This window comes from Rhincodon typus, chromosome 8 (genome assembly GCF_021869965.1).
Source record: "Rhincodon typus isolate 14 chromosome 8, sRhiTyp1.1, whole genome shotgun sequence".
NCBI classification, from domain to species: domain Eukaryota; kingdom Metazoa; phylum Chordata; class Chondrichthyes; order Orectolobiformes; family Rhincodontidae; genus Rhincodon; species Rhincodon typus.
Window position 1 is genome coordinate 71230020 of NC_063339.1, and position 26437 is coordinate 71256456.

Sequence of the window (26437 nt, forward strand, 5' to 3'; positions counted from 1 at the left end):
CTTTTCTGATGAAGGGTCTAGGCCCGAAACGTCAGCCTCTCTGCTCCTATGATGCTGCTTGGCCTGCTGTGTTCATCCAGCCCTGCACCTTGTTGTCTGTAATTAAACACTGCTGCATTACTGCATGATGCCACCAATGCTATGCAAGCATTGACTCCATATTGATAAGTCTCTTATAAACAAGTGTAAAATTCTGAAAAGACAGACCTTGTATTTATAAAACACATTTCACTTCACTCCGTCCCTACTGGCAAGGATGCACTTTAGAAGTACTGTAGGAAATAGGGTAATCAATTGCACACAACATGCAAGAAATAAATGGCATCTTGACAGGAAGATCTATACCTCAGGTATAATTTTATTAAAAAGATATTTAAATTCAAAGGAAAGTAAATGACAGGGTCTGGGATGGTGGTTTACAGAGTTGTCTTTCATACCTCTCTCTGTACTTAGCACCACCACAAAACGGATACAGGAAGCAAAACGCAGTCATTAGATTTTTTTTTAGAATGACATTTAACAACTTCTGATACTGGCTTCTCATTTTAAGACAGAATTCAAAACCACAAACTGCCGCAGTGGGTTTTGAACTCCCTCGACTGTTAGCTCCTACTGTAGAATCTGGTAAAACCAAAACCGAAGCAAAACACTCCAGGTGCTGGAGATCTGAGCTACAAATGGAAAATGCTGGAGAAACTCAGTAGGTTCCAGCAGCATCTGTAGAGAGAGAGAAACAGAGTTAACGCTTTGAGTCCAGTGACCCTTCTGAACTCAAATATTTCCATTAAACCACATATAAACCATTGTTTTGAACTATATGATTTCAGTCTAGCAGTCTCAGTTACTCAAAAAGATTGAGGAAAAACAAGTTCTTGAGTGGAGATTCACTTTGGATGAGTCTGAGTTCTTTTGAAAGGGATTCACTTTGCCTACACCAGTAAACCATTGAGGATAGTTTCAGCACCCACTTCAGAGATCAGAGCCTGCCCTAGGTTCCTCCTTGGGGGACTGGAAATATTCTCATATGTGATGAGTTATTTTTAAGACTACTTAGCATATACATCATATTTAATTGCTCTTCAAATGGCTGAGGAGCTAAACTTCTACTCAGACAGTTGCTTCAAGGATTGGTCAGCACATTTTCATCAGGCTGTGAAAGGTCTCATGTTCAGGACTGATGCTGGAAACACGTTTTCTCAGACAGTATTGGCTTGCCCTGTGCCAGCCAGCTGCTATGGAAGCTTTCTTCAGAAGAAAATGAGTGAGTTATTTTTATAATAATCAATAAGTTCAAGATTTTAAGTCTATTAGGTAGTGCAGAATGTTCTATTTGGAAAGCGTAAATTAAATACTCCTCTGCAATGAAAGGACAGACATAAATAAAACCATAGGACCTCTGTTACTATTTTAATAAGACTCTTTCACTCACAGCATTAAATCTGGGATATCAGTGCTTTCACTTAACATTATAGAGTCATTGAGTCATACAGCACAGAAACAGACCCTTTGGTCCAACCAGTCCATGCCGACTATAATCCCAAACTAAACTAGCCCTACTTGCCTGCTTCTTGCCCATATCCCTCCAAACAGTTCTTATTCATGTACTTATCTAAATGTCTTTTAAATGTTGTAACTGTACCCCCATCTGCCCCTTCCTCTAGGATATCATTCTACACATGAACCACTCTCTTTTAAAAAAAAAATTGGCGCCCATGTCTTGAAATCCCCTACCCTCGGGAAAAGCCACCTGTCATTCATCATTTCTATACCCCTCATTATTTTTAAAACTTTATAAGGTCACCTCTCAACCTCCTATGCTGCAGTGAAAGAAGTCCCTCAGCCATCCATCTTCTCATTATAGCTCAAACCCTCCATTCCCAGCAACATCCCGGTAAATCTCTTCTGAACCCTCTCCAGCTTATTAATATCCTTGTACAACTGGGCGACCAGAACTGGACACATTTCTCCAGAAGAGACCTCACCAATGTTAATTTATTTATTAATTTAATAATTAATTTACCATTTTTACTATTAGTATAATAAAAGAAAGAATGTGCATTTATATAGCAGCTTTAAAAGACTCAGGATGCCCTAAAAGATTTGGTGAAGGCCAGCCATTGTGGTAAATTAAGGAAGACGTTCTACTTTCACACAGCAAGCTTCCATAAACTGCAATATGTTAATGCCCATATCATATATTTTAATAATGTTGTTTTCACTCAGTCATTCTTCGAATAGCACCATGAAACCTTGTACGTCCATCCAAGAGGGCAGACAGCCTCATTTTCAAGATGTAACAATTACATTGCAGCACACCTTCAGTCCCAAACTGAACTACTATGCTAGATTTTGCACTCAGGTTTTAATGAGTGGGAACTTTGAGTTCAAACTAATTGCTTCCAAGGCTTACAGCTAGTTTTTAATATAAATTTGTGTGACTATTATGTTTACATCAGCTCTAGGTCACATTGCAAAACACATAAGTGTGGACAGTGTGTTGGGATGTTCTGGAGTTCTAAAGGTATGACATTATGCAAATTCTGATGTAAATGTAAATGCTGCAGAATAAATTGCCAAATTGAACATGATTAGGATGAAGCTACAGTAACTGATTAGCACCACACATGATTTGGAAGAAAACTTATCAGATCTGATGTCACCAGAATGATTGCTTCTGGGAACAGGAGACAATCAGTTAGTGGCAGATTTCTTCTGGTGGCACAAGAGTTCTGCAAAATGGCATAACTTATGGCGAAGAAGGTGTCTGAAAAAGGATCCTAGACTCAAAACGTTAACTCTGCTTTCTCTCTCTACAGATGCTGCCAGACCAGCTGAGTTTCCCCAAATCTTTCTGTTTTTGGCATGACTTTGTGCTTTTCCATCTTCACCTCTACTTTTCATTGCTCAATTGAATGTGCCATTGTTTTAAGAAATTCAATTCTCACTCCTCTGTACCCTTCATGGTATAATAGCCAATAACATTTTATTCCCCACCATTTGGTTTAGACATTATAATGTGTAGCTGAAGGCCCTTGTAGTATCTTTTTTTGTCCCAAAGATCGTATTTCTGAGGCATTCACATCCTGAAGCATAGCCTGGCAGCAATTTTTTTAAAAAAATTTCAAGGAAGTAGACATCTCTGGCTGTATTTCTTGTCCATTCCCAATTGTCTTTCAGAAGGTGATTTATGAACCACTGTCCTCAGCCTCTAGGGACACCCAGAGTGTTGTCAGGAAGAGAGTTATAAGATTTTGACCCAGCAACAGTGAAGGACGAGCAATATAGTGCCAAGTCAGAATGCTATGTGCTTGCAGTTGGTGGTCTTCACATCTGCTGCCCTTATCCTTCCAGGTGGAAAAGATTTGGAGTCTGAAAATGCTGATGAAGGAGTGTTGGTGAGCTGTTGCCAAAAATCCTGAATATAATAAGATACTGTTAACACAGTAGATGAAATTAATGTTTCATGTGGTGCCAGTCAAATGGGCTGCTTCGTCCTGGATGGTGTTGAGCTTCTTGAGTGCTGTTGGAGCTGCGCTCATCCAGAAAAGTGGAAAAAAAATTCCATCACACTCCTGAGTTGTGACTTGAAGATGGTGGAAAGGCTTGAGGGAGTCTGGAGGTGAGTCGCTTGTCACAGAATTCCCAATCTCTCACCTTTCCTTGTGGCCATTGTATTTTTATGGCTATTCTAATTCAGCTATTGTCAACGGTAATCCCAGGATGTGGATAGCGAGGGATTCAGCAATGGTAACATAATTAATTGAAAGTCAGGGTGAGATGGTTAGATTTTCTCTTGTTGGAGATAGCCATTGCCTGGCACTGTGGCATGAATACTACATACCGTTTGTCAACATAAATCTGAATGTTGCCCAGGTCTTGCTGGATATTGTACCTGACTGCTTCAATACATGCAAAGTTGCGAACAGTACCGAACGCGTTCGTCAATGACTGCATACTGCCTCTTTCCAATCTCCATGCCAGTTTACAGAATGTACCATTGGGCAGTAATAAAGACAGAAGTTCCAGCAACTTTTGTTTTTGATTCTTTGGACTTTAATTTGGGATGCCCTTTAACATAGGAAATAATAGTCAAAAATAAAAAAAGAGACTATGGTCCATCTAGTTTGACTACTATCATCCTGTTAATTGCACAATATAATAATGGAGAGGTGAAATAATCATAATACATAACCTCTTTCTGTCTATAACAGATTAGGAGATGAGGGGCAGATCTAATCCAATGACAGTGATCTTATTTTCCAGCTGCAGGCCTGGCATTTGCCTCCATTGGGAAAGACTCGTCATATTTAAGTGCCAACCAGCCACATTTCTCCTGCATAGTTAAAGGGACCAACACATTTGTAAAAGTGAGAATAACTTTAGCCTGTCTCCGGATACACCAACTCACCCTCACCCATCCCCTTATCTGTGGAATTCCCTGCCCAGTGAAGCTGTTGAAGATACCTCGCTAAATTTGTTTAAGGCAAGGCTAGATAAATTTTTGAACAGTAAAGGAATTAAGGGTTATGGTGAGCGGGTGGGTAAGTGGAGCTGAGTCTCAAAAAGATCAGCCATGATCTTATTAAATGATGGGGCAGGCTTGAGGAGCCAGATGGCCTACTCCTGCTCCTAGTTCTTATGTTCTTATGTTCTTATGTTATGTTAAGTGCTCAGCCGTGGGTCAAGAAGCTGCTGGTATTGCATCCACAGAAACCGAAGACTGCCATGGGTCGTAGGATTGCCAGGTGAAAGGTAAATACAGACAAGCAGGTATTGTGGGCTTCACTGGCTGGAGGAAGAGGGTAGAGTGAGCAGATGAAAGTACGGAATGGATGAATCTTTCAGAGATGCACCTCAGTTAGCTTCTGGGTGGGAAGGCCATCCATGAGTTTTTCTGCCCAGGCTTAATCAGAGCAGAGTTTGGGTGATGGGATCCCAACGATGAAATGTGCCCTGCCATCAAATTCCCACAGGGGGAGGAAATGAAGGAATTCCGAGTGGTGGACAACCAGAGGTTCCCAGTCACCCGTCCCTCCCAAATACGCACTAGATCATTTTGCAAACTTCTCAGCATAACCCCGAAATGTAATGCGATTCACAACAAGGCACTTTAACATTCAGCAAATTACTTTGGAAGGTTATAGATTAAACAATATTGATGCAATATGAAGTCTCTATTTCCCACCAAAAGCACCACAGAAGGTGACCCTCATCTCACTCCTTCCCCACACCCCCACTCCCCACCCTGTTCCAATCCCAAGACTTAAATGCACAATTCAGGCTGACTCTCAGGAGTGTACCGAGGAAGACCTGCTCTGTTCTGGAGGTGTTCCACTTTGGATGAAATATTGAACATGGCCCCTTCAGGTGGATTTAAAGGACCTACCAAACCTCGTTGAAGACATGGACTTCTCCCTGATTCCATGGTTAATCCCTCAACAAAACACGTGACCTGGGATATGTCTCTTTGCTGTTTGTGAGACTTTGCTATGTGCACATTGGCCATTACATTGGTTCCTACAATAAAACAGTGACTCCACTTGCAAAGTGTCTCATTGGCTGTGAAGCACTTCAGAACGCCCTGAGGCGCTGAGAGACACAGCATAAATGTAAGTTGTTCCTTTGCCTCCGCAGCTGACTACAAGCAGCCTGAATTGCCCGAGTTTATCACAGCTTCTCACTGTCCTTTATCTCCAGCCTTCTCCTCGTGCCAAAATAAACGATGCCTGAAATTCCACATAAACACACACTCTTTAATTACTCCGTTGTGGTACAGTGCCCTCATTCTTACATTTGCATGCTTTGGAATGCAGCACCACAGATTTTGAGACAAACCCATGTAGTGTATAGGCTTGTGTGTCTCCACTGAACCAAGGACACAGGGCACAGTTGTATTACAGGTGCTGGCTCCCGAGTCTCATACCTGCTGTAAATGAGTTAGGGCCAGTGGCTAAGTATGCAATGCTCTGCCTATGCACAGTCCCATTTACCAAGAGACAGTCAAAAATTGCAATGAACTCTTTGGAACTGCTTTAGAATATTCTGAGCTGTCAAAAGCATCGCTGGTAATGACATTATTTTAGCCACGTGCACCTGCTTCAGTGGAAATCTCACAATATAAATAAAATGTACTTGACATGTGTTTATTACAAGGTCAGTTACCATCCTACAGTGAACAGGCGTAAAGCAGGCTGAATTTTCAAAACACGTGTACAGCTGGCCAGCAAAAGGTTAAAGGTCACAGTTGGGAATTCGATGTTAACACCGTACGCCCCAAATGAAGCCTTTTTAAGTAAAGACAGAATGGACCTGTATTCCCAAATAGCCACAACGGGGAAAAGGGCAAAACATAGAGTAAAACCAGAGGTTTAATTGAAAAACTGTCCAGAAGATCCAGGAAGCCAGGTGAAGAGCTGGGAACATGTCACAAAACCTGCAGACCGACCCCAGTTTGGAGTGAGGATGTTCTCGGTTTAACGGTTGGCTTTAAACTTGATTCGGGTCGCTGTGGCCATTTGAGGCGGTGATGGAAAGTCGAAAATCACATTCCATCCATGTAACAAATAAATAAATAACGCGCTTAAGGATAACCACGTTTATCAGACGCATGGCTATCTGCCAGTTTCAACTCATTCACCGGGGACATCTCCTCTAGTCTGGATGTCGAGAAGGGATTGCTACTTTGCTTATATTAACAATTAATACAAACCACCGCTAAGGGTCGATTACATTACATTAAATCGTAATTCATTCGGGGCTCAATATTCTCCCCTCTCCTTACTTATCAGCCGAGTCCACCTCCTGCGACACTGTCGACTATGCTTCAAATTCCGGAATACAAAATTAGCAGCAGGACCCTTATATTTTGTTGCACAGTCTTGAAGTATTAATAAAATCACATTTCTCCTGCATAAAGGGACCAATACGTTTGTAAAAGTGAGAATAACTTTAGCCTGTCTCCGGATACACCAACTCGCCCTCACCCACCCCCTTACCTGGTCTGCACTCGAAGCCAGTTCCAAAATGCACAGCATCATCCAACCTGAAACTCCAAGAATCATCCTGAAACTGACAAGAAATGTGACCCAGTCTCGATTCCAGCCGGTTCCAACACTTATGTAGGATGTTCCCAATAAAATCGTACTTCTGTTTCAGCAAAAAATAATTCTTCCAAACTCGGGGTCGACGTTTTGGAGTTGAATTTGGTGCGAGATATTTATTGTGTGTGTGTGTTTTTGGAAATCCCAAGGATTAGATGCTGTGAGCTTGATTGACATTTGTAAGTTTTTTTTGTTTGTGTGGGTGTGGAGTAGGTGGAGTGTCATAGGAAGAGGAGTTAGGTCGGGATATGCCTTTTGGCTGTCGTTTTAAATAGGGAATCTACGCTATGATTATGGGAATGGTGCCAAATCGCTATAGGAATTCCAGCTCGAAGTTATGACTTTTCAATTATTTAGACTCACGCTTTTTTTTAACCGCAAGAGTACCACCATCCCTTCTCTCAAACATCTAACACTCTTCACCTTTCAATATTTAAATGTTTTTATTATACGCCATTCCCTGAGAGGATAAATCTTCAAAGAAAATACATAAAGATTCTTTTTTTCTGAAAAATGAAACTTTACAAGTTCACAAAAAATTGTAGCAATCCTGTATAGTGGATCTGAACCCACATTCAGGGAATAGGAATCTCTCTCCTTTGACTAGAAGCACCATCCAATAATCAGTTAAGTAGCCGCTCCTGGTTGGAGCAAAATTGCTGCAGATACTGGAATCTGCACTGAAAACAAAAAATGCTGGAAATCACAGAGGGTTAGGCAGCATCCATGGAGAGAGAGGCAAGTTAACGTTTGGAGTCTAGATGGCTCTTCATCCGAACTCAGCTCAGCTCTGATGAAGAGTCATCTAGACTCCAAACGTTAGCTTGCAGTCTCTCAGATGCTGCCTGACCTGCTGTGATTTCCAGCATTTTTTGTTTCAAATAGCACCTCCTAATCATAAAGGTTTTAAATTTGGGTTTGAAGCCACACTGTAGAGGCTTGAGAACAAAAGACAACTGCCATTGCCAGTGCAATGTTGGGGGACTATCGGAGGTCTGGTCTCTCTACTGGAGGTGTTAACAAAATAAGAGCTGGGTGGGAGGGTCACACTGATCAACATTTATCAACATTACCAAAGCAGCTAGTCATGAGCTCCTATGATGCTGCTTGGCCTGCTGTGTTCATCCAGCTCTACACCTTGTTATCAAAGAACTGTGAATGCTGGAAACCGAAACAAAAACAGAATTTACTGGAAAAATACAGCAGTCTGGTGGCATCTGTGGAGAGAAAGTAGAGTTAATGTTTCAGGTCCAGTGACCCTTCTTCAGAACTAGTGATTTTTTTAGCTAGTGATTTACCTGCACTTCATTCAATCCAGTCTACGGTATTCACTGCTCACAATATGGTCTCCTCTACACTGGGGAGACGAAATGCAGACTGCGCTTGCTTTGTAGAACACTTATGTTCTGTTCGTAAAATGACCCTGGGCTTCCTGTCACCTGCCACTTCAACACACCACCGTGTTCCCTGGCCAGCATCTGTATCTGGGCTTACTGCACTGCTCCAGCAAAGCCCAGTGCAAGCTAGAAGAACAACACTTCATTTTCTGCCTTTTCATTTAACTTTGGGGACCCTGCAGCCTTCAGGACTCAATATCGAGTTCGATAATTTTAGGGCCTGAGCACCTTCTCCCATGTCCTAACCCAACTCCCCACACACCAGGCCTTATCATTATATGGGCTGAAACAGATACAACCCATTGTCAGACACTAATGGTCCCCATTAACAACGATTGATTCTTTGACCTTTACCCATCCCTTTGTCTGTAAAACTGTTTCTCATGCTCTCTGGGCTCCATTTTCACCTATCGTTTACTCCTCACTCCCCAACACCATCTTCCACATGTACATCAAACTTTTCCGAGCTAAAACTAGTTCTGAAGAAGGGGGACTGGACCCAACTCTTCTCAGATACTGCCAGACTGGCTGAGTTTTCCCAACAATTTCTGTCATTTGCAGCTGTCGTGGCACGCTTGCCAAAGGTTCTCGGATGGCTGTGAAGCACTTTGATCTACATTTTTAATTGAGTTATTGATTGCCATGTGTAGTTATTATAAAAAGAGTAGAAAGTATTATGTAATGTCGCCATTCTCAGAAAATAGAAAATAAACCGAAATACAGAATATAAAGCCAGAACAAAATAAAGCAAATAAACAAAAACAAAGTTGCTGGAAAAGCTGAGCAGGTCTGTCAGCATCTGTGAAGGAGAAAACAGAATTAACGTTTTGGGTCCGGTGACCCTTCCTCAGAACTGATGGTGGTTGGGAAAACATCAGTTTACCATCAGTTTATATGCAGAAAATAGGGAGGTGGGTGGGGGAGGGAGTAAACGATAGGATAGACCCCAAAGAGAGAGAAAGTCAGTTGGACAGACAAAGGAGTTGCTAACGATCAGGCTGGGAGGGTGAATAGTTGTTAATGGGGACTGTTAGTGACTCACAACAGGGGGTGTGTAGTGGCAGGCTATGTGGTAACAAGGCCTGGTGTGTGGGGTGGGGGGCTGAGACATGGGAGAGTTTAGGCCCTAAAATAAAACAATGAAGTTCATCTTGCAGTCTTATGTCAACAGGTGGTCTTTGGAACAGCCCCTTCCTGTAGCTTAGTCATGGGCCTGATTCCGGCCTCCTCCAGCCTAATGCCTCCAGTCCCTGCTGTTAACCTGATGACACTGCCACAACCATGCTATGCCATGACGCCAGAATGAAGAATCACCATTCTCTGGCACTGCCTTGCCTCCACCAGCATCCCCTCTGCCGTGCATTCACACTGGGGCCCGGCCTCGCCAAGGTAGCCGCCGCTGGTGCTGCAGTGTCCTGCCCTGGGACCAAACCCACTTTCGTGGCCGCCTCTCCAGTCAGGCATCCAGGCCTAGCTGCTGCTACTGCCAGATGCCTCCTCCTTCTACACTTGCTTGGTTCTCACCACTCCCTGGGCTGCCGCCTTCGTCTGCCATTCCGCGCAGGCCCTGCTCTCGCCGATTCTGCAACCGAGGCGAGAAGATAAGATGGAAGACTTTCAAGAAAAGGAAAAACAAAGCTAAAAGGGAGAAAAAAAGCAGGTGGAAGTGGACGATCCCTGGGCTCAGTAGCCTGAATACTGCTTCTCCGTTGTGCCTTCTTTATAACGTTTATTATGGAAGATACCACTTAAACTCATGCTTTATTTCAACCTTTCATAGAATTGTGCCTTTCATAGAATCCCTACAGTGTGGAAAGAGGCCATTCAGCCCATCGGGTCCACAACAAACCCCTGAAGAGCATCCCAACCAGTCCCAGTCACCTACCCTATCCCTGTAACCCCACAGCCCTGCATTTACCATGGCTAACCCAGCCAGCCTGCCCACTCCTGGACACTGCAGACAGTTCAAAATGGCCAGCGATAGAGTCAGAGTCATAGAGCTGTACAGCATGGAAGCAGACCATTCAGAAATAGTCCAACTCATCTATGCTGACCATGTATCCTCAATAAATCTAGTCCCATTTGCCAGTCCTTGGCCCATATCCCTCTAAGCCCTTCCTATTCATATACCCATCCAGATTTCTTTTAAATGTTGCAATTGTACCCACCTGCACCACTTCTCTGGCAGCTTATTTCATACACGCACCACCCTCTGCGTGAAAAAGTTATCCCTTAAACCCCTTCTTTGTCTTTCCCCTCTCACCTTAAACCTATGCCCTCTAATTTTGGACTCCCCCACCCTGGGGAAAAGACCTTGACTATTCACCATATCCATGTCCCTTATGGTTTTATTAACCTCTGTTAGGTCACCCTTCAGCCTCCGACACTCCAGGGAAAATAGCCCTAGTCTACTCAGTCTCTCCCTATAACTCAAACCCTCCAGCCCTGGCAATATCCTTGTAAATCTTTTCTAAACCCTTTCAGGTTTAATAACATCCTTCCTATAGCAGGGAGACCAGAAATGCACACAATACTACAAAAGTGGCCTAACTAATGTCCTGTACAGTTGCAACATGACCTCCCAACTCCTGTACTCAATGCACTGACCAATAAAGGCAAGCATATCAAATGCCTTCTTCACAATCCTGTCTATCTGTGACTCCACTTTCAAGGAACTATCATCCTGCACTCCAAGGTCTCTTTGTTCAGCAGCACTCCTCAGAACGATACCATTAAGTGTATAAGCCCTGCTCTGATTTGCCTTTCCAAAATACAGCACCTCATATTTATCCAAATTAAACTCCATCTGCCACTCCTTGGCCCATTAGCCCATTTGATCATGATCCCGTTGTACTCTGAGGTAATCTTCTTCGCTATCCACTACGCCTCCAATTTGGTGTCCTCTGCAAAGTTACTAACCATACCTCCTATGTTCACATCCAAATCATTTATATAAATGATAAAAAGCAGTGGACCCAGCACCGATCCTTGTGGCACACCTCTGGTCATAGGCCTCCAGTCTGAAAAGCAACCCTCCAGCACCACCCTCTATCTTCTACCTTCAAGACAGTTCTGTATCCAGATGGCTAGTTCTCCCTGTATTCCATGTGATCTAACATTGCTGACCAGGCTACCATGAGGAACCTTGTCGATCGCCTTACTGAAGTCCATATAGATCACATTCATTACTCTACCCTCATCAATCCTCTTCATTACTTCTTCAAAAAACTCCATCAAGTTAGTGAGGCATGATTTCCCATACACAAAGCGATGTTAACTATCCCTAATCAGTCCTTTCCTTTCCAAACATGTGCAAATCCTGTCCCTCAGGATCTCCTCCAACAACTTTTCCACCACAGATGTCAGGGTTGCTGGTCTATAGTTCTCTGGCTCTTCCTTACCACCTCTCTTAAATAGTGACACCATGTTAGCCAACCTCCAGTGTTCAGGTACCTTACCCATGGCTATTGATGATACAAATATCTCTCAAGGAGTCCAGCAGCCACTTCCCTGGATTCCCACAAAGTTCAAGGGTACACCTGATCAGGTCCTGGGGATTTATCCACCTTTATGCACTGTATGACATCTAGCACCTCCTCCTCTGTAATATGGACATTTTTCAAAATATCCCTATTTATTTCCACCTAGCCTGCACAACTTTGGACCATGGGAGGGAAATGGAGCACCTTGTGGAAACCCACACAGACACAGGGAGGACAACCTTTCTTGGAGCTGCTAGAGTCTCCTCAGAATACAGAGTAATGATTCAGTATGAAGTTTTTGAATCCCTCATTATGGTTTGGAACTGCTAAAACTTGAAGACTCAAGATTCCTTCCAACAACTGGCCCGCCACCAATGTCAGACTCACTGATCTATAGTTCCCTACCTTTTCCTTACCATCTTTCTTAAATAGTAGGCTAATGTGCCAACCTTCAGTCTTCTGGCACCTCATCTGTGGTTGAGGTGAAAAAAACAATGAAAAAGTGTAAAATTTTAATTTTTAAAAATCATTGAAAGGGATATAGTGCCAAAACAAGCCATCCAGTCCAACTACTCCATTTAGTACTAATCCTCCTCTCAAGTCTTCTGCAAAACATATCAATCTATTCCTTTCTCTCTCAGATTCCCCTTAAATGCATGCATAATATTCACTTCATGGTAGAAGGTAGCCCATTCTCACCACTCTCTGGGTTAAGCAGGTTCTTTTGAATTCCTTGTAACTATCTTATATTGATGACCTCTAGTTATACTCTTTCCCACAAAAGGAAATATTGTCTCTGTACCCACTCTATTAAAACCTTCCATAAATTCACATACCTCTCAGGACATCCCTCAGCCTTCTTTTCTTGAAGACAATTGACACCCAGCTTGCCAAACTTTTACCTGACATTTGTACCCACCTATATCTGGTATCACTCTTGTAAATGATGCCTGTACCCTCACTAGTGCCTTAATACCCTTTTTATAGTGTGGCAACTAGAACCGCACACAGTACTTCAAGTTGAGTTGAACTGTGATGTGTTAATTTTTTAGCATAATTTTCCTAGTTTTCAAAAGTACCCCTCTTGAAAAATAGCAGACCTTTTTCTAATTTTTTTAATGGACTTGCTAACTTATGACGCAGCTTTGTGATTGGTGGATTTGTCTTCAAATCCTCGTGTTCTTCTATACCACCTAAACTTGTAATGAGTAACCTCCCCATTCTTCCTGCCAGAAATGCAACCTGTACCACTTCATTCATATTTATCAGTATTAAGCATCATTTGCCAATTATTTGCACATTTTGCAAGTTCATTAAATGTTGTTCTGTAATGTATCGCTGCCCTCCTCAGTGTTGATTCTTCTCCCAATTTGTCATGCACAAATTTAGGAACTGGATTTATTGGATATTGGTTCCACATCCTGTGGAACAACACTAGGAAGAAAAACAACATCTAGATCATCCAGCTAACCACAACAGGGCAGCATGGTGGCTCAGTATTTAGCACTGCTGCTGTGAGGACTCAGGTTCTATTCTAACCTCAGGTGTTTGCCTGTGTGGAGTTTGCATATTCTCCCTGTGTCTGTATGGGATTCCTCTGGGTGCTCCGGTTTCCTCGCACAGCCCAAAGATGTTCAGGTTAGGTATATTGGCCATCTAAATTGCCCACAGTGCTCAGAGATGTGCAGTCTAGTTGGATTAGCCATGGGAATGCAGGGATAGGGTAGGGGGTGTGTCTGGGTGAGGTGCTCCCCAGGGGGATTGGTACAGACTCAATGGGCTGAATGGCCTGCTTCCATACTGTAGGGATTCTATGATTTGCTTCAACAAAGATTCTCAAAGATCCTTATTCAACTACATGTTCTACTTAGAAGAGTGAGACATATGAAACATTACTATTAGGGGCTCCCTTGATGCAGTGGTGGTGTCCCTAACACTAAGTTAGGAGGCCCAGGTTCAAGTTCCACCTGCTCCAGAGGTGTTTAATAACATCACTGAACATGTTGATTAGAAAAAAATATTTATGACAACAAAAAAAAATCCTAAATAGCAATCCAACAGACCAATAGCTTGATTTACCCCCAGTGAAATTAAGTATCAATAAACCAATCTGTTCCTAATTAACTGAATAGAATGGTTATAAGCAGAACTTCTCTTGTGGTGATAGAGTCATTTCTGAATGGTTTGATTAGAAGATATCAAGAGAATAAACAGATCAAATCATTCACTCGCTTCAAATCGAATCCCGATGGCTCAAACCTTATTCTTGTAACACAGAAGTCCCAAAATTATGCTGAGTTAAACAGAAAAAATGTAAACGTTTGATAATTATTGGGTGGCACACTACATGCTGCTAGAAATAGTTGGTAATTAAGAATAGCATTTCAATGCACTACGTATAAATTTCCATTTGAGTTCATTTTTACTGTAAATTGCTTATCATTCACTACCAAGCCAGAGATGTCATTATTCTTAGAAAGGGCTAACAGTTTTGAACAAAGAGTTCAAGCATTGTTCGAGCGACTTCAGCTCAGCAAGATTAAGGCCAAGTGAGTGCACTACTGGAAGTTTGTACAAAGGGCGTCAGAGATTCTAATTAAGTTTACACAGGAAGTAAAGTCTCCAGAGCAAGAGGTGAGTGGGAGAGGGTAAAAGGTGCAGATCGAGAGGCCACCCTGAAGTGAGAGCAGAGATGGAATGATGACACAAATAACAGCACAATGCGAGTGTAGATAAAGAGCTGACTGGTGATTAGGAGTGATGAACATATCTAGTCATTAAAAGTGAAAGGAAGGCCTCCAGTTTGTGTTTTGATCTGTAGTGTTTGTGTTCTCTTCTGTCTTTTCTTAAAAATAGCTGCTCGAGCGTAAGATCAATACTCATGATTTGCTTTTATAAAAATGAAAAGATCATTGCAGTAAAATGTAAAGGGCTGGAGATCTAGATGGAACGTAATGTCAGAAAGTATGAGTTTGTGCAGTTTGACAGGAGGAAAAGAAAAGCTGAATGTTATTTAAATGGACAGACTGTAGAAATCTACAGCATCGAGAGATTTGGGAGCCCTCATTCCAAATCACACAAATAAAAACTAGTATCCAAGTTCAGCAGGTAATAGAGAAGTCAAATTAAATGCTGGTCTTTATTTGAAAGGGGATGGACTACAAAAGGCACAAGTTCGACCACAGCTGGCGTATTGTGAACAGCTTTGATCGCCTTATCTAAGGAAGGATATAGTGGAATTGGAGTTAGTCCTGAGAAGTTTGCTGGATTGAATCTGGGTATAGAGGGACTGTCTTATGAGGACAGGTTGTGTAGGTTGGATCAGGACACATCGGAGTTTAGAAGAATAAGAGATGACCTTATTGAAACACACAAATTTTTTAGAGGACTTGACAGGATTGATGTAGAAAGGTGTTTCCCCATATGGGGAAATCTAGGACCAGAGGGCATAATCTCAGACTAAAGGGTTGCCAATTTAAGACCGAGATGAGGAATTTCCTTTCAGGCAGTTGTGAGTTTGTGGAATTCTTTACTGCAGAGGACTGGGGATGCCGTGTCATTCAATTATTCAAGGCTGAGAGAGACAGACTTTTAATCAGCAAGGCAATCAAGGACTATGGGCAAAAGGCAAGAAAATGGAGTTGCGGATTATCAGATCAGCCATGAGCAGACTTAATGGACTGAATGGACTATTTGTGTTCTGATGTCTTAGCAGCTTAAAAGCCATCGTTGGAAGGGATAACAAGGTTTGAAGCTATGCGATATCGTAGAATCCCTACAGTGTGCAAGCAGGCCATTCATCCCATCATGTCCACACCAACCCTCCAAAGAGCATCCCATCAGCCTTACACCCTTGCGTTGCCCATGGCTAATGCACCTAGCCTGTGCATTATGGGCAATTTAGCATAGTCAATCCACCTAACCTGCACAGCTTTGGACTGTGGGAGGAAACCCACGCAGACACAGGGAGCATGTGCAAACTCCGCATAGACAGTCACCCGAGACTGGAATCAAACCCGGGTCCCTGGCGCTATGAGGTAGCAGTGCTAACCACTGTGTCACCGTGCTGCCCTAAATCTTTCATTTAACTTTACTTATGATATTCAAAAACTTGTGGGAAAATTTAGATGTGCCTCCAATAAACAATAGCCTGGTTCACCAAGCCATTAGGGGATAAAAATAGCTGCAGTGAGCGGCTATTGTGAATGCTTGTTAGAAGGCCTAGGTTTCAACAACTTATAGTGGAATGAATGAGAGGATAGAACCAGTCTGAAAAGACAGCTTGTGATGTGAAAGGGAAGAAACGTGGTAAGAATGACCAAATATGGCCACATGATGCATGTAATATTCCAAAAGAGTAATGGCAGATGTTTGACATCAAAAGGTGAGACACTTAACTCAAAACTGAGACCAAGATCTTGAAATTGCATGGAATATTTTGAATTAAAGTGAGTATTTCTAAGACATTGGAGTATAAAGTAAGAAACTCTGATAGTTCATTGCAGTAAGCCATAGATAAAGATTCTGAAGAAAGACTCTAGTCTAATCTTCTTGAGGGTTCCAAATGTTGAGAAGACCTGAGCATCAAGAAGTGGAAGAGCATGCCAGCTATCATGCCTGATCTGGATGGTACTTACTATATGGAAATGAACTACAATATTTTTCAATAACTTGTCATGTTTTATCCCATCCTAAACTCTGATCAAATCTCACCTTGTCACCACATTGGCTGTTCTCAAATCCTGACTGGCTTAGTGTTAACTATCTAAGAACTTTCTAAGTTTAACTTGGAGTATCTTGCAAAGATTATATTTTTTATAAAGCAGTCAATCTGTAGCTTGATTTCGGAAAACTAGCAATTTGACCTGGAAGTTATACATTTGGTTGGTTCTATTTTTTATTTAGACTAAAGCGATCGAATTAATTTCAGTACAGTATTTTGTGCTAATGGAAAGTGTAATCTTAATATAATGGCTGATTTTTACCACTTCATCAATATAGATGCTTAAGTGATAAAGTTATGGTCAAGATGCGATCTTAATTTGCAGTACAATTTGTGCTTAACTCGGGCACACCTTGGTAAAGAAGTTGAAATTCTGCTTGGAACAGACACCCAGATTCTGGTCAAACTGATGATTGCCAAATATGGACCAACTCATTATAGGGAAGAATATAAATCAGGAATTGGAGATATTAATATTTGCATAAACAAGGCAAACACAAATTTGCATAATTGTGATAAGTCAAGATATACAAGATGATTTTCTAGGTCAATATGTTAGGAAGCCAACTATACAACATGCTACACATTAGCTGCGACTGTGCAATGAGGAAAGGTTAATTATAAGTTTGCAGTCAAGGGTCCCGTAGAGAAGAGAGGGCATTATATGATGGTATTTTATATTGACTTTGAAAATCATTTGGTTAAGTCTGAAATTAAGTTCTTAAATCTAAACAAAACAAACTGAAATTATGAAGGATAGGTTTGCCATGGTATTTAAAAATGTGATGGTAAACATGCAATGACTAACATTTAAAGAATTGAAATAAACTCTTAGACTTCAAAAAATGCAGGAAAATGTCTCCCATCATGGCTAACGATGAGAGTTGAATAAAATTATGAGGGGCAAAGGTAAGGTGAATAGCAAGGATGGGGTGTTCAAAACTAGGGAGCATATTTTTAAGGTGAGAGGAGAAAGATTTAAAAAGGACATGAGGGACAACTTTTTTACATAGGGAGTGGTTTGTGTATGGAACAAACTACCAGAGGAAGTGATGGATGCAGGTACAGTTGCAACATTTATAAGATCTTTGGGTAATACCTGAATAGATAAGGTTTGGAGCGATATAAGCCAAACTCAGGCAAGATGGGCCAATGGATCCCAGGAGTGGCAGATGGAGTTTAATCTAGATAAATGTGAGGTGCTACATTTTGGTAGGCCAACTCAGGGCAGAACTTATACATTTAATGGTAAGGTCTTGGGGAGTGTTGCTGAGCAAAAGGACCGTGGAGTGTAGGTTCATCGTTCCTTGAAAATGGAATCACAGGTAGACAGGGTAGTGAAGAAGGTGTTTCAGAGATAGTAGGAACTGCAGATGCTGGAGGATCTGAGATAACAAGGTGTAGAGCTGGATGAACACAGCAGGCCAAGCAGCTGAAGAAGGGTCTAGGCCCAAAATGTCAGCTTTCCTGCTCCTCTGATGCTGCTTGGCCTGCTGCGTTCATCCAGCTCTACACCTTGTTATCTAGTGAAGAAGGTGCTTGCCTTTATCGGTCAGTGAAGTGAGTATAGGAGTTGGGAGGGCATGTTGCAACTATAAAGGACATTGGTTAGGCCACTTTTGGAATACTGCGTTCAACTTTGGTGCCCATCCTATAGGAAGGATATTGTTAAACTTGAAAGGGTTCAGAAAAAAATTACAAGAATGTTGCTAAAGTTGGAGGGTTTGAGCTATAGAGAGAGGCTGAACAGGCTGGGGCTATTTTCCCTGGAATGTTGGAGGATGAAGGGTGACCTTATAGTGGTTCATAAAATGATGAGGGGCTTTGATAGGGTGAACAGTCAAGTCTTTTCCCCAAGGTAGAGAAGTCCAAAACTAGATGGCATAGGTTTAAGGTGAGAGGGGAAAGATTTAAGAGGTGCCTAAAGAGCAACTTTTTAATGCAGAGGCTGGTGCATGTATGGAATGAGCTACCGGAGGAAGTAGTAGAGGCTGGTATGATTGCAACACTTAAAAGACATCTGGATGGGTATATGAATGGGAAAGGTTTGGAAGGATATGGGCCAAATGCTGGGAAATGGGACTAGATCAAGGTAAGATACCTGGTTGGCATGGACAGGTTGGACTGATGCAGTTGTTTCTGTGCTGTAAATCTCTATGACTCTGTGACTCTAAGTGTGACTAGTTTGTTTTGGGAACATCGTCAGTGTGAACTAGTTGGGTCTGTTTCCATGCTGTATGACTCTATGATTCTAGTACTAGACCCAAGGAAGAGTATTAAAATGTTGCTAGAAAGAGTAGCGTGCCTGGACATTGGGTGTATTTTACAATTTAAAAAAGAGAGGCGATGAAATTGATAAAAGAAAACAAGTGTGGACATAAAAATACTTTTCAAACATTTCAATGGTTATGGGAACAATAGATGTGTGAAAGTAGATATGAACCCATTCGAGTCTGAGACAGATGAAGTGAAATAAGGAAATTGCAGAGATAATAAAGAAATATTTTGCAGCTGTCTTGATAATAGAAGATACAGAACAATTTCTGGAAATAATGGGGAACAAAGGAACTGAAAGTTTTGAAAACCTACAGAAACGGAGTCTTGTCAACTCAGTAGGCTGGATAGTTAGTTTGCGATGTAGAGTAATGCCAACCATGCAGGTTCAATTTCTGCACTGGTTGAGATCACTATAAAGGCCGTCTCAACATTACCACTCGCATGAGGCATGCTCACCTTCAGTTTAAACCACCATACTAAGGTTCTTGTATAGAATACCTGCCTTTAATCTCGGAGACCAGGTTCAAGTCTTACCTGCTCGAGAAGTGTGTAATAACATTCCTGACAGGCTGATTTGAAAATATCTAAACTACGATACTCATATCTGTCTAGTGAGAGTGTGAGGCTTATGGCTACTTTACAGGAATAGTGGATGCATCATTTTTGACTTTCCAGAACTCCTCAGATAATAAAGTAGTTCCCAAGCAAATATAATCTCACTGACTTTCAATAGGAAAAAGAAAGAAAATGAGGAAGATAAAGACATGTTAATTTAACTTTATTAATAGTCAAATTGCTAGAACTATAGGTATGGTAACAAGGAACTTAGAAAATCAAAAACTATTTGACAAGGATCAGCGTAGACTTATGAAAGAAAAATTACATTTCTAGGAAGATGTAATTAGTAGGATGGGTAAGTGGAACAAATGGAAATAGAATATTTTGATTTCCAAAAAGCTTTTGATAAGGTATTGTATGGAAGGCATTGGAAATTAGGACAGTGTTTTCAGGTAATATATGACTATGGATTGAGGGTTTGTTGATCGACAGAGGGTGGGAATAAATAAGACATTTTCAGTTGGCAAGCTGTTAGTAAGATACCACAATGATCAATACTTGGCTTCAGCAATTTACAATCTACAGGTAGTTCTCCTGTCACACATAGTTGTGTTCTTGTGTGACCTTGCACTTCAGAAAATCGTACTATAGGGAAATTGCTATAGAAAATCGCTCGACTGTACAGTAGAAAGTTTGCGCTATCCAAACAGTGTCCACTGTTCATCAATTGCGTTACAGCCAATTCTCGTTAATGAAACACGTGTTATAGCAGAAATATCTGTATGATATTGTCTTAGGGGACTGAGCGTATCTGAGTTAACTGATGATACAAAATTAGACACAAAAGAATCGGTTAGAAGGACATAAAGAGGCTGCTGAGCGATATAGACAGGTTAGGAGAGTGGTCAAAGCAAGGCAGATGGATATGTGGAAGTTTGGCAGGAAAACTTAAAATGTAAAAAAAAACTAAATGATAATTGATTAAGAAATTGTTATGATTAGAGTCTTTTTTTTTAGCATGAAGGAACAGTAAACAATTAGGGAAATGAACAGGGCATTGACTCTGATTACTGGAATGCCCTTTGATATGGACATCGTACAGATTAGTTCTGAGAATGCGTGAGAAAAGATTTTCTTCTGTAATAAGAAATACTAGTCCCCATGACCTGATGACCCTTTACCTGAAAGCTGTGCCAACAGGAAGGAGATTAATACAAAAAAGCTGTGTGGTCAGACACAAAAGACAGCTACAGTGCTGTAGCAGAAGTGACATCAGAGAAGACACACTTATGAGGAGTGGTGTGAATGTAATACAGAAATAGCAGCATAAGGAAAGATAAAGATCATGTTAAAGCAAGGATTGAGGTATTGAGCTATTTTACCATTGTTGCTACAGTTTTGCCAGAGCTGAGTAACTGGGTTTTTTAAATGGGGTAGTATAGAAGTCTGAAAAATTTTTGCCAACAAGATTGATGTGAACATAACTGCAGATGTTCTGTCAGAATATGCAATTTGGCTGATGACTGTTTCCAGGGAACGTGGAAAGATCCTATATGTCAAACCTTGAGTTGGGGAGCTTTGGAACTGTACATGGTGTCTCATATCAAAGAGGATGACAGGAGTACTTGGGATTGTGTAAGATGTATCTTTATTGAACCAACTATTTCAAACAGAGTATATCCTTTGCATATTATTTCATTTTTAATTTGCATTGCTTCTGGTCATGTTAAAGTACAAGTTAGAAAAAGTTAAAAAGCTTTTCGGTACTTCTATAATTTGGAGGTTATTTGGGCAAGTTTAGTTATTTTTGTTTACAATTATCTCGCGGGGATCAAAATCTCACAAAAGGATTGGAGTAAAGGCATCTTACTACAAATATATCAGGCAGATGTTTCCCTGGCTGGAGTCTCTAGAACTTGAGATCACAGTCACAGAATAACAAGTCAGCCATTTTTTTTAAACTCAAGAGTTATTCATCTTTGGAATTTTGTATTTAAGATAGCTGTAGATGGATAGCTGTTAAGTATATTTATGGCAGAAATTGATAAATTTGGAGCTTTGAAAGAAATTTAAGGGAGATGGTGAAAATGCAACCATCATCTCATTGAAATGTGGAATACATTCAAAGGCTCAAATGACCTACATTTGCATGTATTTCTTATGTTCGTTCTGGGCTTGTCAGTGGAGACTTTCTGTCTATTGGCATTTGAATCAGTGTAATACCTTCTTCCAGGAGATCTGTGGCATCCGTGAACAGGGCAAACAACAGAGTAGCTTATTCACTAATCATATTGAAACAACTCCTCTGGGTCACAAAGTTTAAACCAGGAAGTAAAAAGCGGAAAGTATAAATTAGATTTAAAATAGGATGCAAAATAAAGATTAGGAAGTACAGATGAGACTATTGGAGAGCCAAAGGGCAGAAAACCGTTATGAAAAATTATTTTTCATTATTTTAAAGTTGCATTGTAAATCAACTTCTAAAGGAATGAAACTCAACAACTATAAAATTATTATATCAGGGCCAGAGAGGACGTTCAGTGATTTTCATTTATCATGTTCTTAAAAACTTGCTTGCTCCTAAATGTACCATTCCTAACTTTCTCAGCCATTACCAATGCAAAATTAGTAGGTTGGTAGAACAATTTTATACCATTATGGTCATTTTGCCAAGTTTATGAGTGAGAATTTAAACACAGCAGCCAGTAGAATATAAGAGTATCTCTACTGAGGCTGCTTATTTTCACATTTACCTGCACATTAACAGATGTAATAAGATGCCATCAAATATACCCTGATATAACTGAGGAGTGACAGCCTTACCAATATCATGACAGCAAAATCCAAGCTGTAAATTAGATAGGAACCAAGGCATTTTCACTCAATATTTTTTTGATAACACCATTCAGCAGAAATCCTATTAATTGGAAGTTGTTTTCATCAACTCAGAGGTAGTGGTACATTCAGATTAATAATGAAGCAAGCTGAACTGGTTTAGACTGGGATCACATTGATAATGAAACAATTTGAATGATACTCATCGAAAATACTACGTTATTGTGCTGGTTGTATTATTTACCACATTCAAGTTATTTAACACTGCCACAGCAAGAGTTCAACATGAGTGCTGGGTGAATATTTTCATGTCACTTGCTGACCTTTGGGGTCTGGAGTCATTTGCAGCTAAGTTAGTAATCCCCATGTCTGTACATGGTTGGTTCAAAATCTACTCTAGACACTTGAATGCAAAACTTGGATCAACACTCCAATGCAGTACTGAGGAAGTGCTGCTTTGCTGGAGATGCTGTCTATTGGATGAGGCTATAAACTGAAGGTGTTTGAGAATGATCACACAGTACTCTTTGCAAGCAGAATAGGGGGAGTTCATCCAACATCAGAAAGGCAGATGCTGTGGTCATTTCTGTTTGCTGCTTATGGGTCTTTGTTGTCTACGAATTGGCCCATGTGTTTCAGTGTCAGACTGAGCGAAGGTTTGAGATGTTGTGGCATTGTGAGAAACTATATAAAGGCGAGATAGCAGGAACTGCAGATGCTGGAGAATCTGAGATAAATTTCTGAAGAAGGGTCTGGGCCCAAAACGTCAGCCTTCCTGCTCCTCTGATGCTGTTTGGCCTGCTGCGTTCATCCAGCTCTACACCTTGTTATCTCTATATAAAGGCGAGTTGTCTTTTGAAGGGCCATCATTGAAAAAAAAAGGTCACACATCACAAGCTTGTAATCTAATTCAGATTTAGGATTGAAGGGCAGATGTTAGTTAGTAATTTCTTGCTCAAATCACGGAAGCGGGCTTTGATCATATAACCTTTGAATCATAAGTAAGAATGCTATCCTCTGAGCCCCAACTGGCACCTCGATTTGGTAGGTAGCATAAGAGCATAGTACAACATGGGTTGTACCAAGCATGTGGATCGGGTAAGCCTGATGTGCCAATTGACCTTATTCTCCTTTTGATTTTGCTTTCTTGGCATCAGGTCATTCTTTTAGGTTTCAATGTGAACAAAATCTCTTGTGCACTGCAGTTTTAGCCCAGCATGTGCCTTTTTGGTCTGTGGATTATAAATACAATAGTCCCCAGTTCTAAAATGTGCAGCATTAAAATGAACCTCAGGGAAAATATGATGCAGGTCTAACATCAGGATCCTTTCATGAATTAACTTTCAATCTGCCATGTAGCCAAAGAAAACAGCACATGTTCCGTGAAAAATGCAGCCCAGTTTATTTTTAGCAGCCTTTGGAATTGAATTTAAAGACAAAGTCCACTTTATTCCGATGTAAACTCAGTTTAAGATACAGCCTTATAATTTCATGCACAATGAATCTACAAGCATAGTCTATTTCAGTTTGGTATACAATAAAGATAAAGACAAAGTTTTCTTATGATTTTTGGAAATAGCATTTAGAGGCACTGTCAATTTTAGTTCTATATGAATTAAATTTAAGGACAGTGACCTCTTTAGGTTTGTTTTAAAAGCAGGGTAAATTTCTTCATCACACGCAGTGCTTTAGCAATGCATGAAAAGCACAAGAAAAATCAAATATTGCAGGGAAGATTTGCATAGTTTGAAGGTGCTGTATTATGGGGTTTTATTGGACCATTCTGCTTACATCGAAAAGGTCACATTTGTTGTATTTTCCTGCATTTTAAGTTGTGGATTAAAATGAGAAAGAAAACTGTTTTATAAATTAAGGATTGCTGAACGTTTTGAAAACAAGCCCCCTGATGCTTATTGTAAGTATTGTTTGCAGAGTTTCCTGATCAAATGCTTAAAGTGTTGCAGGCAAACTCGAGCCAAGTGATTGTGTAGAAGTAGCTTTGGTTGGTACAAATGACTGATTAGTCCATTGACTAGTGACCCGTTATTGCTGACAAAGGCCTTGTGCTTGCCAACAAACTATATGATTGGCTCTCCGTAGCTGAACAACTTGTGGTTGTTAACAAGATGCATATAAACCATCAGGTATCTACCAGTTCAGGAATTCTCTCTGTTTTCTGCAGTAAGAGCCACTTTAGAGCCAAAGAAAGCCAGGTTATGTTCCCTAGGAAGTTGCTGTCAACTGAATTTTAATTGATAAGTCAGAGACAGACCTTTTACAAGCCACCCTGTGGCTCTTGCAAACCAGTGGAAATATCCAGAGGAGGACCACCAAGAAGGAGCATTCCAACCAGCTCAAGAATCACCTCAGGAATCACTGAACTGCTTTCCCTCCATCTATAACACCCATGCTTTTTAAAAATCTTCCACTTTTATGATAACTCCAGGATTAACAGATCTTGATCTCCAGCGTGGTACCCAGTGAGGCATCACAGCACACATCCAGATTTATTTCACAAAAAATTTATAGATTACTGACCTTTTTTAAAAAATCAGAGGAACAGGGGGAGGCAACGACCTAGTGATATTAATCCAGACACCCAAATTATGTTCCGAGGGCCTGTGTTTGAATCCTGCCATGGCAAATAATGGAATTTGAATTCAGTGGAAAAGAAAATCTGGAATTATGAGTCTAATGATCATTAATCCATTGTCGATTGTTGGGGAAAAACATATCTGGTTCACTAATGTCCTTTAAGGATGGAACTTGCCATCCTCACTTGGTCAGGCCTTGTCACAGGTGGGAGGGGGGCGGTGGCAGTGAATAGCCAAACCCGAATTGATTAAACTAAAATACAAGCCCCAACCTGTTATGGCTGGAGTAATGGTTCCCCTCTAATAATTACCCCCCAGAACATCCATAGAAGCTCACCTTTCCCCTCATAACCTGTTAAACAAAAGACAATCCCTGATCTCCACTTTACAAATAACAAGAAACTACGTATTTATTTAACCCAACAATGAACAAATTAACAGAATTACTAACAAACCAACAATTCCCCATAATACTACTAACGACTTCTGAGCTGGTCTAAATTCTACTGCAATCCTGTTCAAATAGCCACAAGTCTCACTTAACAAACCCAATGAAGAAGAGAACAATGAATTATAACTTAATCTCTCCAAGTTCGCACAAACGGACTTCTGGAATATTCTGTCGTCTCTGCTCTCTTCACAAACACCTTTCTTCCGCTAATTCTGATGTCAAGGAGTTTTTATCTCTATAATTCCTTCATGGAGGACTTTGAGCTAAAATACTGTGGTACCTTTGATTAATTAGATGGGCTTTCTCTGAGAGCTGAATGGTGTTAATTCTAGCAGGTGGCAGATGACTCTCCCTCTCCAATTTTCCAAATGCCCTCGTCTTATACAACCATAATGACATAATCAAATTCTTATAAATGATTGGTTTCAGGTTGTCAACACCATCAGATTTACATTCAATTGGCTTTATGTATCTAGGTGCTTTGTTTAAATTAATTGGTCAAATTCAAACTTGTTACCTTGGAAGAAAGTACTGCTTGGTTGTTCGATACAAAACGTTTCCACTCAGGTACTTTCTGTGTACCTGCATTTATAAACTTCCAAGCACAGACAAAGCACAAGTTCTTAAAGGGACCACGGTACACTTTTCCCTACAGTCACTTTTACCAACAAATTCTAACTTCCTGCCTTCCAATTCATGAATACTCTACCCAACTTCATAACAGGCCTACATGTGACGCCAGACCCACAGCATTGTGGTTGAGTCTTAACTGTCCTCTGGAAATTAAAGATGGGTATTAAATGCTGGCCTAGCCAGCGACACCTTTATCCTGGATGATTTTTTTTTAAATTTGCTATGGGAATGCTCTTGGAATGAGGAACAGCAAAGCATAGAGCAACGGAGGCCTAGGTGATAAGTATCAGCTGTGGCTCAGTAATAACATCTTGCTTCCAATGGGTCACAGTGCCAGTTCCAACTCCAGAGTCTTGAATTTATAATCCAGGATTGAACTCCCAGTGC

General features: G+C 40.8%; 1 protein-coding gene across 1 annotated transcript in view; it reads right to left on the reverse strand.

The window, feature by feature from the left end:
- LOC109934230 (fibulin-7-like) overlaps positions 1-7215 on the reverse strand; it is a 46861-nt gene extending 39646 nt beyond the window's left edge. Inside the window, exon 1 of the mRNA XM_048600263.1 lies at positions 6996-7215. Within this exon, the coding sequence (XP_048456220.1) occupies positions 6996-7061 (66 nt within the window). The 5' untranslated portion in view covers positions 7062-7215. The remainder of the gene's footprint in view (positions 1-6995) is intronic.
- Positions 7216-26437: the final 19222 nt, after the last annotated feature.